The sequence below is a fragment of the Monodelphis domestica genome, chromosome 1 (assembly GCF_027887165.1).
Source record: "Monodelphis domestica isolate mMonDom1 chromosome 1, mMonDom1.pri, whole genome shotgun sequence".
Classification (NCBI taxonomy): domain Eukaryota; kingdom Metazoa; phylum Chordata; class Mammalia; order Didelphimorphia; family Didelphidae; genus Monodelphis; species Monodelphis domestica.
The window spans coordinates 478,062,819-478,080,133 of record NC_077227.1 but is presented as its reverse complement, the minus strand read 5'-3'; the positions used below and the strand labels follow the sequence as shown (position 1 = coordinate 478,080,133).

The following is a 17,315-nucleotide window of genomic DNA, read 5'->3' as shown; positions in this document are numbered from 1 at the left end:
CTGCATTCAGTTTGTACTCATAGGGCAAAGGAAATCCTTTGGGGTCTTTAACCATCGTGGGCCAGGGAATGAGGCCCAGAGACTTCCATTTCTGGATGTAGCCCCTACCAGAGATACTGCTACATTCCCCTGTACTTTGAAGAAAACACGGGATGAGGGCGAGTGATGTATAGAAAAGAATCTCTTCTCTTCAGTCTCGGCTTCCCTGCCAAGAGAACTGCCGTTCCCTTTCCTGATGTTTCCTCAAGCCCTGGGATCTGTGGACTTATGGAGGCTTTTCCCCATGCTAATCCTTGCCCTCAGGGCCTGGTTTCTCTTAGCCCCTTTTCCTCTCCATTCCAATTTAGGGCCAGGAACCAAGGTCTGAGAGAATTTGAGTCGTTTTAGGAACCGTTGCTGAAACCAACCCCCATCCCCAGCTTCCAAACAACAGCCTCCTGCTATACTGTGGGCAGCCTGGAGTCTTGTCACAAGTCTGCGGGTACATGAAGCCGACCGTGGCCGCACAATTCTGAATTCTTGGTCCCTGGGAGCTGAACGTTTCCTGGGATAGTCAGGAAGTCTAGCTTCCAGTCCCTGCTATGCTTCTGTGGGGCTTGGGGTAGGCCGCCCTCTCCCCCGTCCCCCCATCTGTAAAATGGTAGGTTGGGGAGTAGGGCTGGCTGCCCTCCAAGGGCGCTCCCGGTTCTGACGTTCTGGATTCTAGCGTCGTATACAATTTCATGAGGGAATGCTGGCCCTGCAACCAAGAACATTCTTGGGCACCCTGGATCCGGCCCCTTTGCAGACTTGGAGGACCTGCGGTGCAGAGGGTCAGGAACCCGGAGAACTTGCACTGCTTCGAGAGAATCGGGCCAATAGCTCGATCCCGAGCCTGGTCCCGGCAGGGGGAAGAACTCCTTCCAGGCTCCCCAGGGCGTTGCGCGCACGGAGCGCGCGCATCCAGGAGGATAGTGTGGGATGCTGCTGACGCGTGCGCGCGCGCGGACCTCAGCAGTCCCTGCGCCAGCATCCTCTGAGGTGGCTGCGGCGCCCATCCCCTCCCCTCCCCCCAGTCGCCCCCTTTTCCCCGACACCCCCTTTCCCTTTCAGTGGGCATCTCCCGGCCCCAGCGGCCATGGAGACTGAGGTGCCCCGCATGGACCCCCGCCTCCTCCTCCTCCTCCTCTACGCCGTGATCCTCCAGGAATTGCTCTGCGGCTGGATGGAGCTGCAGCGGCAGCGGGCCAAGCCCAAGAAACAGGCGGGGCCCGTGTGGTCAGCCAGGTGGGGGAACGGCATTGCGGTGGGAGGGAGGGAGGGCGCTTTCCGGGATCATCCCTCAATTGCAGACTTCCCACTGGGGATGGCTAGATGGCCGGAGGGCCCCCAGGGGATCTGGGCACAATCTGAGAGCTTGAAGATGTGAGGTTTCTCCAAAGCCAAAGAGGAGCTTATTCTGATAGAGGATGACGGGAGGAGCAAGGGGATAAAGCTGAGCCTCCTCTGTGGATGGGGCTAGGTAGGAAGAATGCTCTCTTGAGCTCCAGAGGAAGGCCAGATGCATCCCCTCCCGGGGTGGGCTCCAGCCCTCCACCTCCTTAATTAGGGTGGACGGGTACAATTAGAGCACCTCTCGTTCATCATCGGTTTTTTTGTTTTGTTTTGTTTTTAAAAGAGATTTGGATGAAGGCTCTGATGGTTTCCCAGATTTGTAAGTGCCCTCAAAGTGGGAGAGATACTTAATATACTGGATGATAGACTCCTTGGGCTGAAAAAATAATTTAATTGGAGTAAATGTAAAATCTCTCATCTGAATTCAAAAACATCAACTGTCCAAGTGCAGGATGGGAAAGATGGACTAGACAGCAATTGGGGGGGGGGGGGAGCTTCATTTATCATTTTAAAAAGCTAATGCAAACTAAGACTACATTAATAAAAACCTAATGTCCAGAATGAAGCAGCTCATAATTTTGCTGACCGACCCCAGGAGAATATTGGGTCCATTTTGGGGTGACATATTTTAGGGAGATTTTGGCAAGCTGGACTGTGTCCAGAGCAGGGCGACTGGGATCATGAAGGCAATGTGAATCTATGCCATACCAAAATCTGTATGTATGTATAGCTTGGAGACAAGACAACTTGGGGAAGACTCAGTTGTCTACAAATGTCTGAAATTCCGGCATATGGAAGAAGTACAGACTTGTTCTATCTAGCTTCTCAGAACTGTTTCTTTTCAGCCTATTTTACCCACACCCACGCCCATCCCCTTCCAGGCATGAGTTCCATCAGCTCCATTCCAGTTAGGTAATGTATGATTGTGCAAAAGTCATCACTGTCACCTACCAAGGGCTCCTCAGTTCCAGTGTCTAGGTTTGAGGGGACAAGCTCTGATCCCCTATCCTTCGTCCTTACTGTGATGTTCCAGTGGTTGATCCTGTCCCCACTCAATTGCCATTTGCCCACACCAAAGAAATATCACCATGTCTACCTGTCTTCCTGTGTGGCCATTTCTCCTGCCAACTTCATCCCCCAGTCTTTGTGGCCGTCATTCGGAGATCTTCCCTGCTTTGTTAGTTCTGTCCTGAGGTGTGTTCCACAGATCTGTGTAGAGCAGCCCAGTTGCAAATACATGTGGTTTAATCCAAGGGACAAGAAAGATGTTTTTGCCTTGAGGGACTGAGTCCTACTACAGTGTTCAGAGTGGTTTGAGAGGCCCAGAGACAAAAGGAAAAATCAACAGGGATAAATGAAAGGACTTAGTTGGGTTCAAAAAAATTAACTGCATTAAGTATAGCATGATGATGACAATACATAGTGAGACAATTCCTAAGGAGGGTTTTATTCCTGGGGTTTTAGTGGACTAAAAAGCTCCACAAGAGACAATAATGAGATGAGGCAGCCAAAAATAGCTTTGGTTTTAAGGTTCATGAACCAAAGCAAAGGGTCCAGGATGAGGGAGGTGCTTTTTCTTCTCTTTGACTTGCTCAGACCTTTTTTGTGTTATTTTGTTCAGTTCTGGGCATTGCCTTTTAAGAGGGCAAATGAAGGCAACCAGAATGCTGAGGAAAGTCATATTATATGTATATTGATTGAAGGTCCTGGCATTGTTTACCCCAGAGAAGAGAAAATAGAATAGAAGCCATGATCCATCTCCAAATATTTAAAAAGCTGTCCTGTGAAAAGAGATTAAGCTTGTTCTACTTGGCCCTAAAGGGCAGAATTAGGACCAGATGGATGGAAACTTCAGGGAGGTAGATTTTTGCTCCCTGTGAGGAAAAACTCCAACATAATTGTCCATGTCATTAATGGGATAGCCTACCTTGCTAGGTAGAGAGTTTACTGTCTCTGGTGGTGTTCAAATGGGGAACACCATTGGTGGATGAGGTTATGCAGAAGATTCCCGCTTCCTGTAAAAGTTGACCTCTGACGTCTACCATTCTTTGATGGGAGGGATGGAGGAAGAAAGCAGAGCGTGCCATTTTGCCAACTATTGGCATTTATATCATTTCCTTAAAGTTTCTGAAACATTCTACATGCGTCATCTCATTTGATCCTCCTAACAATCCCCACAGGTGGGTACCATTTTTTATATATATGAAGAACCACGCCATTTAGAAATGCCTGAGGGGGCGTTCAAACCCAAGCCTTCCTCCTGATTCCAAGTCCCACGATGCTCTAACTCTGTACTGTACCAAGGCCACCTAGGAGGTCGATGGTTGGGCCCTAAAGGCCTTGGGGATTTGGGGTGCTGGAGGCCCCCCAGTGACCCGGTCTCTGTCCACTGCAGCTTTTCTAGGTCTCCATCAGGTCGACCTGGTTTCTCTCGGCCGCTGGTGTATTCTCTGCGCAGGGAGCGGCTGCGGGACTGGCGGAAGGCTGGCAGGATCATCCGAAAGGCCTGAGGGACCCCCCAGTGCTTCCAAGAACCTGCATGTAGCTTCCCCGGGCCCAAAGGAGGAGGAGGCCCAGAGCCCAACAGGAAAGGCTGTTCATGTGGAGGATGAGTTTACCCAGAGAACAAGGCCCTGGCCTATTCATGAAACAGAGACAGTACCCCTCCAGCTTCCCATCGTGCCCCCCAGGGCTGCTGCCCTCCCTGCCTTCATGGGAATGCCCGAGCACCTGGCATCTCTTAGAATGGGTGCCCTTTGGGGTCACCTGGGACCAGGCAAGGAAAGCGGAGAGAACTGAGGCTGTACTGCCCCTGCCTAGGAGGAAATGTGTATGAAGGGGCAGGGGAGGGAAGGAGGGAGACAGGAAGGCTCTGATGGGCTCTCGGGCAGCTCAGAGTGCTCTAGAAAAGGGTCCTTCCTTCTTCCACCCACCTGGGGATGCACACTTCTGGATGAGTGGCTGGGGCTTAGGCGATGGGGACTGACTTGGGAAATGAACTGGGGAAGCCAAGGAGGAATTTTCAGGGCAGAGGAAGGAAGTGATCCCGGGCCCATGCTCATCTGTATGTGAGGAGTCAGGGAGACCAGCCTGATGCCTTGTCCTCAGGGAGCTCACAGTGGAGGGGAGACAAAAAGAAGAAGGCCAGAGATAGTAGCGGAGTAGCGACAAGGAGCTCAGAGTTGGTAGTGACTAGCAAGCGAATGGGCCAATGGGCATGAGAAACAGGCATGAGAAAATTTTTCTTTAAGATGTGTAAATAGGGAGCAGCTGGGTGTCTCAGTGGATTGAGAGTCAGGCCTAGAGACAGGAGGTCTTAGGTTCAAATCTGGCCTCAGACACTTCCCAGCTCTGTGACCCTGGGCAAGTCACTTAACCCCCATTGCCTAGACCTTACCAGTTTTCTTTCTTAGAATTGATACTAAGACTAAGAAAAGATACTAAGAAGGTAAGAGTTAAAAAAAAATCCAACTAATCCCATGTACCACCCTGCTATGGTACTCACACATCTGTTGCTCTATAAGTAACTTATAGAATGTTTAGTAAATAAGACACTATATGTAATATATATCTAGAGCTAACACCTGCACTAAGACTTTAAAAAAATAAAAATATAATTTTTCTACCCAACCCCATGGACCCCTTAAAAATCTATCCACAAACCATTCGGGAGTCAGAGAATGTCAGATTAACCTCTATCTAAGATTTCCAGTGCATTTTGTTTTAAGACTTTTTAAAAACTAATTTTTAAAAAACTAATTACATGTAATAACAAATTTCCTCATAAGTTTTCCCAAGTTATATGATCAAACTTATTCTCCCCCCTTCCTTCCCTTTCCCTTCCTGAATCTGGCAAGTGATTTGATCTAGGTTATATGTGTATTATATACATATATCATGATTTATATATATATATATTATCATGTTTCATCATATGTTCTTCCCCTCTGCACAAACCAAACTTCTTCCTGTTTTTCATATTTGGCATGCCATCTCCTGTCTCTCTTTCACTGCATATGTCCCATTCCTGGAATGTCTTCCCTCAACATCACCTCTTTCTTTCAAGACTCAGATCAAAGCCCCACACCTACTTTCCCTTCTGAATGACATTTTTCCCGGGCTTCCTCCCATAGCCACAAGTCCCTTCCCTTCTTGGATCTTCTTGGATCTATGTTGTAGGGCTCTATAGAGGGGCACCTTGTCTCCCCCATTAGAATGTAAACTCCAAGGCAAGAACTGATTTTCTTTTTTGTCTTTCTGTCCCTAAGGCTCAGAATTCTCCCTGGCCCATAGGAATGTTTGCCAATCTTTTGGTTAAAATCAACAATTATTAATCACCAACTATGTACTGAGTATGGGAAGTACAACAATAGTTAAAATGTGGACCTCTACTGTCAGGGAGCTCACAACCACAAAAATAATATTGTTTATAGAGCACTTTAACATTTTTAAAACACATTTTATGTGTTATTACGTTTGATCCTCACGATGATGCTATAAAATAGATGTTGTTATTACTTCCATTTTACAGATGAGGACACTGAGGCATTCAGAGATTCGTGACTTGCCCTGCCTCACACAGCTAATAAGCACCTGAAGCAGGATTTAAACTCAGGTCTTCCTGTCTCCAGGTCCAGCACTCTATCAACCTAGCTGCCTTAGAATCAAATTGAGAGAAAGATAAAGATATATTATATATAACTCTGATAGAAAGGAAAGTGAGGAATACAAAGGAAATGTCAGGGGAAAGTTCCATGAAAATCTGAGGAGGAAGAAAAAAAAAGAAAAGAAAATCTGAGGAGGAAGAGATCTTTTTTAGAAGGGCTTGTTGGATATATATGCATCAGCACTCCCCCAACCAGAGCTTGCCCATGTTGGTGCTCTCCCAGCTGCCTCTCCCCAATCTGATGACTGTGAGGTGGTACCCCAGAGTTGTTTTAACTTGTATTTCTCTAATCAAGATTGATTTAGAAATTTCTTCATGATTTCTTGATCTGAAAACTGCTTCTTCATATCCTTTGACCATTTGCCAATTAGAGAATGACTTGTATGCTTATAAATTTGATCCACTTCTCTATAAAATTGAGAAATAGGGAACTTTTATAAAATGTATATACTTAATATCTATTATAATATTAATAATTAAATTAATATTTTACATTTTTAATACTATTTTAAAATTTTCCCAGTTTAAAAAAAAAGGACTTGGTGGTCTTTGAGGGAAGACTTTATAGAGTACAGGAAATTTGAGTTGGGCTGTGAAAGAAGAAAAGGTGAGGAGTCAGGTGGGAATGCTTCTTCCTACGAAGGGAAAGAGGGTGAACAGGGACTCTGAGATTGGAGAGGGAAGGAGATACAGAAAATTGTCTCATTTGGTAAAATGTAGAGCATGTGAAAGAGAGCAGCATCCAGAAATCTCAGAAAGGTTGGTAAGAGCCAGACTATGAAGACTCTCCGACGTCAGGATCAGGAGGCTGTTCTTCACTTAATAGGCGGTAGAGAGCCATCGAAGATTTTTCAGTAATGATAAAATCAAAGTGTTAAGTTAGGAAGATTACTGGGGACAGCAATGTGTAAGAGGTATTGGCAGGGAGACCAGTATCACAGAAATCAAAGCAAGAAATGAGGGACTTAAAAAAAAATAAAGTAAAAAAGAAATAAAGGATTGAATCGAGGGAGGGAGAAGTAGAAATGGAGGGATGGTCATGACATCGGAAGTGCTTCCTCGCTCACTCACAGAACTCTGGAACCTTTACTGTCTGTGCTGCTTACTGTGACTTGACCAGGCTCATACAGCTGATAAGTATCTGAGGCAAGGATCTGAACTCAGGTGTTTCTGCCTCCAGGTCCAGTAATCTATCCACTGTTACCTGTGCTGCTTTTTGGATACCTGACACTCATTTCCTTTTGTCATTTCCCTGTGTATTCATGCCTTGTCCCCTCAACCAGATTCACGGGCAGGAACCGTGCCTTCTACTTCTACCTGTATGTATCCCTACTGCCTCCCCCAGCTCCCTGTGTGGGATAAACAGGAAGGAAGCATTTCTGATGCTGATAAATCTACTTCCCAGACACTGGGTCCTTCTGGCTGGCTTGGGAGAGATGGTGGCAGAGTAGGAAATAGCTGCCATCCTGAGTAGGAGAAGAAGCCACCAGCTCTGTTTTATCTGCAGCAGCCAGCCCTGGCTGGGCTGGGCTGGGCTAGGGGATCAGTAACAGCGGGCAGACTAAAATACAGACGCATTAATGGAGGGAGCTCAAGAGCAGTCGTTCGTCCATTTATAGGAATGTGGCCCTTTGAGAAAGAGTCATGGAGCCCCTTCTCTAGCTTCTAGAGCTTCAGGTCTATGCCTCCCCCCTAGCCCTGGGCCCCTCACTCATAGCCCCGGCTAGCATTTAGATCACACTTGAAAGCCGGCCAAGCACCTTACAAATGTTATCTCATTTTATTATCCTCATGACAGCCTTGGAGGTAGGTGTTATTATTCTACCCAGGAGGTGGGTGTTATTATTCTACTCATTTTACAAATGGGGAAACTGAAGCAGATGGAGGTTAAATGACTTGCCCAGGGTCACAGAGCGAGTTGAGTACCTGAGGGAAGATTTGAACTCCGGGCTACCAAGTCCAGATCTAGCGCTGAACTGAGCTGAACCATCCAGCTGCCTCCTGCCTAGGCAAGGGATGAAATAAAAGATCACTGTGGGGAGGGAGGAGGGAGACATTGAGCTGAGCTTGACTGAGATTTAGGCTGTGGAGTTGAAGAAATAAGAAGGGGACGTTTCCTGGGGAGGACAGGGCATGGAGAAAGCTGTAGGGACAGGAATGAATAGAGCAAATGGGGGAGGCAACAGACAGAACAGCCTGGCGGGAGAGGAGAGTTTGTATGAGGGAATAGGAGACCTTGACGAGATGGGGAAGAACATGACTGTAGAAGACCCGAGTGCCAGCTGAAGAGTCTGTGTGTGATCTAGTAGAGAATGAGGAGTTTGCTTTTTAGGAAGATGAGTCTGACAGTGAGAGGCTTAGTTGGTAAAACAACAACAACAACAAAAAACAGCCTCAGCCTCAGGAAAACCTGAGTTCAAGTCCTACCTCCAACAATTACTGGCTGGGTGACTCCAGGAGTCAGGAGGACCTGGGTCAAAATCTGGCCTCGACTACTTCCTACTATGTGACTCTGGGCAAGTCATTTTACCCCACTTGTCGATCCCTTGCCCTTCTGTCTTGAGAGTTGTTATTAGAACAGAAAATAAGGGTTTAAAAGAAAAGGGGGGGCTAGCATAGGTAGGATGAAGTGAGGAGGGATGAGAGGCGAGAGTGAGGAGGCTGCTAAGGCTGCAGGCTAGGTGAAGGGGGATGGGGCCCTGGTTTGGGGTGATAGCCATGAAAATGGAGACAGGATAGAACTTCAAAACTGGATAGGGGGGCAGGGAGAGAGAGGAGCGAAGGGGATACCGGTATTTCCATCTCGGGGGCCTGGGAGGCTCGGGGTACCACTGACAAGAACGAGGAAGGGGGAAGAGTGAGGCAATTTGCAGAGGGAGGATCATGACTCTCTTTTGGGGCATGTTGAGTTCCAGGTGATGGTGGAGAGGTTCCCGAGGCACCGAGCAATGTGGGGCCCGAGGCTGGAGACAAACAGGATGACGTCTGGAGCAGCTCACGGTGAAACTCCCGGAGGAGGGTCAGGGCCCTCCAGCGCTCAGTTCCTTGGTGTCCAGAGGTAGGTGTAGGGCCCCTCGCTGGCCCTGGCGCCCCATGCCATCAGGACCGGTTTGGTAAGAACCCAAAGGACCCGGGATTACTTGTAGAAAAGCTGGTCAGTCCTGATTCCCAGCCTAAATAAAAGTTTGGAGCAGATGCATTTTCTAAGGTATGAAGCCCCTAAGGCGTTGATAAACAAGAACAACAACAAAAATGAGCCAGCCTATCTGGGATGAAGGGAGGAGAGATGAGAATCTAAAGAGTAAGAGGTAGGTTAGGGGGCCACCGAGGCTGCAGTCTGGGTGAAGGGTGATAAGGACCTATTTGGGGGGATAGCTATGAAAATGGAGAGGAGGGAGCCACCTAAGGGAGGTAGAAAGGGTAAAACTTGGTGACTGCATCCCTATCCAGAGAGAAGGAGGGCATTAAGGGTGACACTGGCATTTCCATCTTGGGGCCCTGGAAAGCTCCCCGTGGACAGTGGAGGAACTGGAACGGTGAAGAGCCCTGATTTATTGCCCTTTGAGGATAAGGCAGAAGGCTCTAGGGATCCTCAGCCTGGGGAAGAGAAGATTCTGGGGGAAGTGCAGTCGCTGTCATTAAAGACTTGAAATTAATTCTTATGAAAGACTACATTTATTCTGTGTAGGAGAATAAATCTCCCAGAGGGGAGATGAAGAACTATAAGGAGAAACTGCAAAGAAATAGATTTAGGCAGGATAACAGGAAAAAGTCCTGAAGAATGAGAGCGAACCTAAAGGAGAATGGGCTGCTTAGGAAAACAGTCCTCCTTGGACATCTGGCAGAGGATGGCAGGTCACTCGTCATTCATATGGTAGTGGCAGGGGTTTTTGGGGGTGGGGTGCTATGGCTTGTACAAGAGGACCACCAAGGTCTCTCTCCACTCCGAAATTCCATTATTCTTTGACTCTATGGAAATCAAGCCAGAGAAGCGGCCTCGGACTGTCTTCTAGAAGTCCGGGGGATGCGGGGACAGGCAGAGGGAGCATCTCGCCTGGCAGGGCTCAGCACAGCGCACCACGCAATGCCAGGAGTTAGTGAAAACAGGAACTACCTGTGTGTGGTTCCACACGTTCGGCTGTACACACAGTCTGTCCTTTTCAGCAGTCCTGTGATAGGCAGAGCAAACATGGGGGCCTCATTTTACAGAGGAAACTGGGATTCAGAAAGAGGGATTTATTTGCTCAAGATGAAACAGCTCCTATTTAAGCCCTACCCAGAGTGCAACCCACTGGAAAGCCTGATAAGTCTAAGGGCCTGGTGAGTGGGGGCTGTTTTGTGGAAAGGCTTGATTATACAGGCCTAGGCAAAGGGGCAATTTCCTGCTGAACCTGGGGATCTGGCCCTCCGGGGCTCCCCTTGTACAGGGCTCACGGGTGGGCTCTTGGCCAAGGGAGGAACTGCTTTCAGACCAGGGTGCCTCAGAGTCAGTGGGGGCAAAGATAAGATGATCCAGGGCCAGAAGAACAGGCGAAGTGCCCGAGCAGGGCTGGGCCTGAAAGGCTTAGGAGAGAGGATAGGAGGGTGAGGTGGGCACAGAGAGGAGCGGATGGAGGGGGGCACAGAGGGACCTGAAAAGCTCCACCAGATCCCGAGAGGCTGTCAGGCCAACGGGGCCTGTAAATGCTCTGGGGCATCCCTTGGAGGCCCTCTTAGGGACGGTATTGCCCCCTCCCCAAGGACAGGATTTCTTACTGGCCTCCTAGAAAGGGGGAAGGAAGTGGCCTCAGGGGTGTCAGACGAAGGTCTCAAGGATGTCGGAGGGCTGGAGAAGGAAACATGAAAAGAGTGAGAGGTTGTCCTGTTTGGACAGGCCGGAGCAGCTCCTCTGGCCCAGAGGACTCTCCCTCCTGAGGTGAGGGCTCCCAGGCCTTGTTCATTCCTCTGCGTCCTGCCCGCCCCCCCTGACTCACTTCCTTTGCATAGAGGCGGAAGCCTCTTCATCAGCTTCCTCTCCCTCCTGGCTCTCTCCCCACAGGCAGGTGTCCTGCTCCTGGGTCCTGGCTGGAGACTTCCCGAAGCCCGGCTCCCCTGATGCCTCTGAGTGCCGTCTACTGACCTTTCCCCCCAGAGCTCCCTCCTCCCCGCACTCGTCCGCCTGGGAACCCCCAGCCCAGAGAGGCTTTGGCATTTCCTGCTTCCTGAACAGCTGGAACTACCGGCCTCTTGGGAGGAGGGCAGAGCAGGGGGCCGGGGTGCCCTGAGGTGGCTGGCTCAGGGCCTGACATTGATCACACAAGGTACGGACCCACTGGGGCTGGGGGAGGCCCGAGGCTGCCCCCCTCTGTCTCGGGCTGGTCTGGGCTCTGGCTGTTTCTCGGCTGTGCCTCTCCTCTGTGCATCTCCCTCTGCCTCTTTCCTGGGATCCGTGTCAGTGCCTGTGCCTGCCTCCTTTTGTCCTTTCCTTGTCTCCTTTGTCTGCTTGTCACCTCTCCTGTTTTCCTTTCTTTGGGTCGCCTCGAGCCCCGGCTCTGTGTCTGCCTCTCCTTGTATCTTCCTGTCTCCATCTCTCTCTCCTTGTGTCTGCCTCGAGCTGGGCTGCAGCGTGTGGGATTTCTCCTGCCCTCAGTGTCTGTGAGTATGGGGAGGTCGAGGGGATTCCAGAGAGGGGTGCTGCTTGGAGCCAGCCCACCAGATTGCGCCCCTGCCTGGCCCAAACTGAGGCTTTCCTCCCGGTCCATCCCCCAGTTCTTGGAGGTGTGTGTGGAGAAGCTGATCCTTCTCTCCCACCCGGTGCCTGGGGTCCAAGGAGACCAGCTTCCAGAAGGAACTTTGGGGGACAGTCCCTGTCACATGCTAGGAGAGGAGCTGCTGGAGCTTTCATGGGAAGGGGCTGGCGGTGTGGCTTTAGCCCTGGGGCACTCCTGACCTCTTCCCCAGTCCATATACTACCCCAACCCTTCCTAGAAGCCTGTGCAGGTCATTGATGGGGAGGAAATGGGGTCAGAAACTTATCTGCTCCTAGACCCTGCCACTGACCCCTCTGTCAGGAAGCCCTCTAGGCAAGCAAAGCCACAGAACCACCCACCCCTCCCAGTGTCAGGCCTGGTCACTTCCTCATCCACTAGGCAGAGCCCCATTTATTCCTTCTGCCCTAAAGGATTTGCATGTGGGGCCCAGGCAGCCTGATGTGGGGGTAAAGGTTGGACACCAGCCCCTCATTCACCAGGCCCGGCCTCCCGGGACAGACCCCGCGTGTCGGGATGAGAGCGCCTGGCACCTGGGGAGTTGGATGAGTTAATCAACCCCGTCATTTTTCAGAGAAGGAAGCCCAGAGAGAGAAATCAGCTTGTTGCATGTCTTAAATAGTAGAACCAGGATGGGAACCCGGAACCTCTGTATCCAAAATCCAGTTCTCAGTCACTGTGCCACTGTTGGTAGGAGGAGCAGCAGGGCCAGAGACAAAGGAAGGAAAGAAACAAGTATCCATTAACCATTTCCTAGGTACCAGGCACGGTGCTGAGTGCTTTACAAATATTAACTCATTGAGGTGCTTGTATGACCTCTCATCTTACAATGAGGCAGATGGAGGTTACACAGCAAGCAAGTGGCCTGGCTGGATTTGAACTCAGGCCCCCCTGCCTCTGAGCCCATTATCCACCTCTACCTCCACTCTTCACTTCCCTCTGTAGCTGAGATGTTGGAAAGAGGGGATCAGATTGGGGTGTTAGGAACTGAGAGCTAATGGTCCTAAAATTCCATCCTCTGAGCCTTCCTTTAATAGATCTTGGGGATCCACTTTCCCACTGTTGCTTAGACTTAAAAGGCCCCGAACAGGGGGGCCAGTTACCAGTGACAACTTAAGACACTCTTAGTAAGCCTCTGAGAAAGCGCTTTGCTTTTTTTTTCTTTTAAGCCTTCTCTCTTAGAATTAATTCTAAGTATTGGTTTCAAAGCATAAGAGCAGTCAGGCACTTGGGGTTCAGTGGCTTGCCCAAGGTCACACAGCTAGGCAGTGTCTGAGGCCAACTTCGAACCCCAGACCTCCTGACTTCAGGCTTGGTCCTCCATCCATTGAGCCACTGAGAAGGCTCTTGACGTTATCTTCTTGTTCTAGGAAGACCTGAATGGTGTGTCTTAGAGAGAGATGGAAGGAGGTCAGCCGAGCCCCCGACCTGCCCAACTTTCCGCAGGGGGCATGATCTCTGTCATCCGCCTGCGTCGGAAGTTCCGGATCCTTCGCAAGAGCCGCATGCGTGCCAACCTTCCTGGGGAGGCATCCCTGGCCCTGAGCCCATCCCCATCCCGGCTGCTCCAGAGACAGATCTCCCTAGACCGGGCCAAGCTGTGTAACACCCCCGTGTCCCTCCTGCACCACCGGGCCCACTTCGAGAAGCCCCAGTACTTCACCTTTGAGGCTCCGGTGGAGTCATCCTGCCGGAGGAGGAAGAAGCCCCGCAGGACCCGGGTGGTGCTGTACCCAGAGAGCTCCCGGAAATACCTCCCCATTGAGCAGAAGAGCAAGGCCAAACGCTGCCTGCTCCTGCTGGTGGCCATCGTCTGCTTCCAGATCCTCAACGCCATTGAAAACCTTGATGACAACCTACAGAAATATGACCTGGACGGGCTAGAGAAAGCCCTGCAGCGTGGCGTGTTTGGCCAGAAGGCTGCCACAGACAGCATCATGGAACTGCTGCGGGATTACCTGGCCACACACATCCACAGCCAGCCGCTGGTTATCTCTCTCAATGGTCCGAGTGGAGTGGGCAAGAGCCATGTGGGCCGCCTGCTGGCCAAGCACTTCCGCTCTGTGATGGAGGGCGATTTTGTGTTCCAGTATTATGTTATGCACCACTGCCCAGACCGCCAGGAAGGCTTCACCTGCCGGCAGGATTTGTCTGAGAGGATCACAGACATGGTGACCCGGGCCGAGGTGGAGGAAAAGATTCCCGTGTTCATCCTGGATGAGGTAGAATTCATGTCCCCGGGCCTGCTGGACACCCTGCATGGCTTCCTCCAGCCTCGGCAGTCCAATGAGTTCCTCAATGCCATCTATGTGCTCATCAGCAGCATTGGAGGCAGTGAGATCACGCGCTTTGTCCTACAGAACGTCTCAAGTGAGCTGAACCCCCGGTGCCGCAGTGAGGAGCTTGGCCACACTGTGCACACCCTCCTGGTAGGCAGTCACCCACTCTGGGAGACTGCCCAGGTAGTTCCTTTTGTCCTGCTGGAAAAGTGGGACATTATGAACTGCTTCCTGGATGAGATGGTGGGGGAAGGCTTCTACCCCAACCAGAGCCACATCGAGAGCCTGGCAGGGCAGCTTAGCTACTATCACACCAAGGGTGGGGAGTTTGCTGTCACTGGCTGCAAGCAGGTGGTGGCCAAGGTCAACCTGTTGTAGTGGGCACCTTGCACTTCCCACTCCTGTTCTTGCTTGTCCCCTTCACTTTTCCCTGGACTTTGAACCTACCGTAGGCAGGGAACCAAGGGCTTAGCAGGTTGCTCCTATATGTGCCAAGCTCTCACATTTCCTGCTTTGGACAAGGTTGTTCCTGACTTGGACAGTGTTCCTGGGCTTGTCCTGGAGAATTCTGCCTCTTGGGGATTTGTGGGAGACCCAAAGTGCTGCTCACAGGAAGAAAGCCAAAGCCTCTATTTATATACAAGACTTTAAGGCTGATTCCCAGAAGATTTTCCCCTAGTCTGGATCTCTGGCTTCTCTGCAAAGGCAAAACACTCATGAAGGAGCTTCAGGGCCCCCAGGAGCTGAGGAAAAGGCTGGTGCTAGAGGCTGCAGGTTGGACCTGAGGAACTCTTCCGTATACCCCCCTCAAAACCCTACCACCTCCTAAGATTGAAGTCCAACTCCTGCTTGATCCCAGTGCCAGAAAACCAACCCAGGGGGGGAGTAATGGAAGAAGAGAAGCTTTCTGGAAACTGAGACCCTGGGGAGGGAGGAGGCTGTCAAGACTGCCACAGCCTTGCTGATTCCCAATAAATGTCTGCCTGATTAGTGTTTATGATAAATGGGTCCCAACCTTTACCTTGTTTCCCCTGCTACAGTCTGATGTAATCAGGCCAAGGAGAGACCTGTAAAGCTCTCCACACTGATGGAAGGCACTGACACCAGCCTTATTTGGGCACAGACCAACTTTGACTACAGATTGAGTCCTGGCCCTGGTCATAGCCTGGACCCTGACTCTCACTAACCTCCTCTGAAAATGTGAATCTCAGAGTGCAGCCCATCCCACCTCCTCCCCATGAGCACCAGTAGCAATAGGACTCAAGGAGCTCATGCAAGAAGGCATGGAATAGGGGGCAGCTGGGTAGTTCAGTGGATTGAGAGCCAGGCCTAGAGAGGAGGTCCTAGGTTCAAATCTGGCCTCAGATACTTACTTCCCAGCTGTATGACCCTGGGCAAGTCACTAACCCCCACAGTATTGATTCCAAGATGGAAAGTAAGGGTTTAAAAAAAAAAAGGCATGGAAGCCCTGAACAATCAAACACTGCACTCATCTCATGTTTCTAATTTTCCCTCCCACCCTCGAAGGCTCTGCCAGTCCCTGGTCAGACAGTTAGTCAGCAGGCATTTATGAATCACTATGTGCCAGGTTCTGTACTAAGTGGAATTATAAAGGTAAAAGCAGGGTTCCTGCTTTCAGGGAGCTTTATTCTAACAGGGGAGACAATGTACAAATGTATAAACCTTCTATAGGAGGCTTTCCCCTACTACTTTTAATTCTCTTATCTTCTTTCTGTTAATTATTTGCTATTTATCCTGTAGATAGCTTGATGTGTTTGCATGTTGTCTCTCTAAGATTGTAAGATCCTGGAGGGCAGGGACTATCTTTTGCCTCTTTGTATCCCCAGTGCTTTGCTAAACACACAGGCACTTAATAAATGTTTATTTATTAATTAGTTGATCAATTGATTGATTCTATAGTAAAAACAGAAGGGAAGGGGGGTAAAAAGGACCAGGAAAGAAGTCTATCCCCCTGAATGTGGGATTTTAGTTAAGTCACAGAGAGGTAGCAACAGCCATGTGAAAAGAGCAGGAAACAGAGGGTTCTGTTGGAAGAACTGTAAGTAGACCAGGGTAGACAGGGAAGTGTAGGAGGACTGGAGAGGTAGAAAGGTATTGCTTTATAGAGGGTTAAAATGCTAGTGTTTTTTATATTGGATATCTGGAGGTAGGAGCCCCTAAGGTTTTTTTGTGAGGGGGGGACATAAAGTACTTTCTACAGCTAAGTGGAGAATGGCTGGCCTAACTACAGCCATGCCCCTTTAGAAGGGTCACATGGGGGAGCAAGGGCTGAGGTCGCCTCTGTACAAGCCCTTTCAAATCTAAGCCTCAGTTTCCCTATTTGTAAAATGAGGGACTGGGGCCCTCCCTTTCTAACTCTTGTCTCTTAACCTCTGCCTGCCTCCCTTTCCTCAAACATGAACGGGGTAACAACAGCATTCAGCTCAGAGGGTTGTTGAGAGGAATAAATGAAATATTTACAAAGGCTTAGCACAGTGCCTGGCATATAGCAGGCACTTAGTATAGGTTTGGTTTCTTCCTTCCTATCTGTCCAGCCCACCCATGGGGAAAGAGCCATACTCTTCACTGGGCAGGAGGCTGGGGGCTGGCTACCTAGGTTCTGGGTTTGTGCCTTCCCCCTGGGTATACCACTCTGGGCCACTGAACTGGATGAGGTGGGGATGGAGTGGAAACCTTCACCTCCCCTGAAAAACCAGCCCGGAGGCAGCTCTGCCCCCGCTCCCCACTCACGCCCCCAACAGTGCCTGGTGTCCATTCCCTGGGCACCCACTTCCGCGGCACTGTCTGGTGTCCACTCCCCCGTCAGTGCCTCGTGCCCGTTCTCCATGCACCCACTTCCGCAGCACTGTCTAGCATCCGCTCCCCACGGCCCTCCCCCCAGCTGCACAGTGACTAGCGTCCGTTCCCTACGCACCTTCTTCCCTCCCCCCGCAGCACTATCTGCGGTCCGCTCCCCACGCACTCCTTCCGCAGCAGCTTGTTTTCACGTGCACGTGGATGCCCGGGCTTCTTCGTGAAGCTTCTCTCCGTGTCTCCCACGGTATCCCGGAGGGGATGGAGGAAGCGGAGCGTTCTTCTGCTCACGTAACCTTGGACACACTAGGCTCCCGCCACGCCACGCGCCGTGCCTCAGTTTCCCCGGATATTACGTGGGTTCTTTCCCTAGTCCCCCTCCTTCCCTCATCCGAGGTTCGCCCCTCTCGGCCCCTATACCGTTTGTTGCGGCGG

The 17,315-nt window shown here is 50.5% G+C and overlaps 1 protein-coding gene and 1 long non-coding RNA gene across 9 annotated transcripts; one reads left to right on the top strand and one right to left on the bottom strand.

The window, feature by feature from the left end:
• The first annotated feature begins 221 nt into the window (after positions 1-221).
• On the top strand, positions 222-15,958 carry TOR4A (torsin family 4 member A). Of its 8 annotated transcripts, none has more exons than XM_007475435.3 (5): positions 695-1,266; positions 3,770-4,204; positions 8,956-9,098; positions 11,079-11,340; positions 13,158-15,958. In XM_007475435.3, the coding sequence occupies exon 5, from the start codon at positions 13,188-13,190 to the stop codon at positions 14,442-14,444; it is 1,257 nt and encodes a 418-aa protein (XP_007475497.3). In that variant the 5' UTR covers positions 695-1,266; positions 3,770-4,204; positions 8,956-9,098; positions 11,079-11,340; positions 13,158-13,187; the 3' UTR covers positions 14,445-15,958. The 8 variants fall into 8 exon arrangements, with proteins under 8 accessions (XP_016283864.2, XP_007475497.3, XP_056668735.1 ...); XM_056812757.1 differs by having other exon boundaries at positions 710-1,266; positions 13,162-15,958; XM_056812754.1 differs by having other exon boundaries at positions 787-1,266; positions 8,950-9,098; positions 13,162-15,958.
• On the bottom strand, positions 9,697-11,147 carry LOC103095821 (uncharacterized). Its single transcript, XR_008915385.1, has 2 exons — positions 11,014-11,147; positions 9,697-10,865 (listed from the first exon to the last, which is right to left on the bottom strand). It is a non-coding gene; the product is annotated as an uncharacterized LOC103095821 (long non-coding RNA).
• Positions 15,959-17,315: the final 1,357 nt, after the last annotated feature.

Excerpts from the sequence above, each read along its gene's own strand:
- TOR4A (XM_016428378.2), top strand. The coding sequence starts at position 13,188 with ATGGAAGGAGGTCAGCCGAGCCCCCGACCTGCCCAACTTTCCGCAGGG.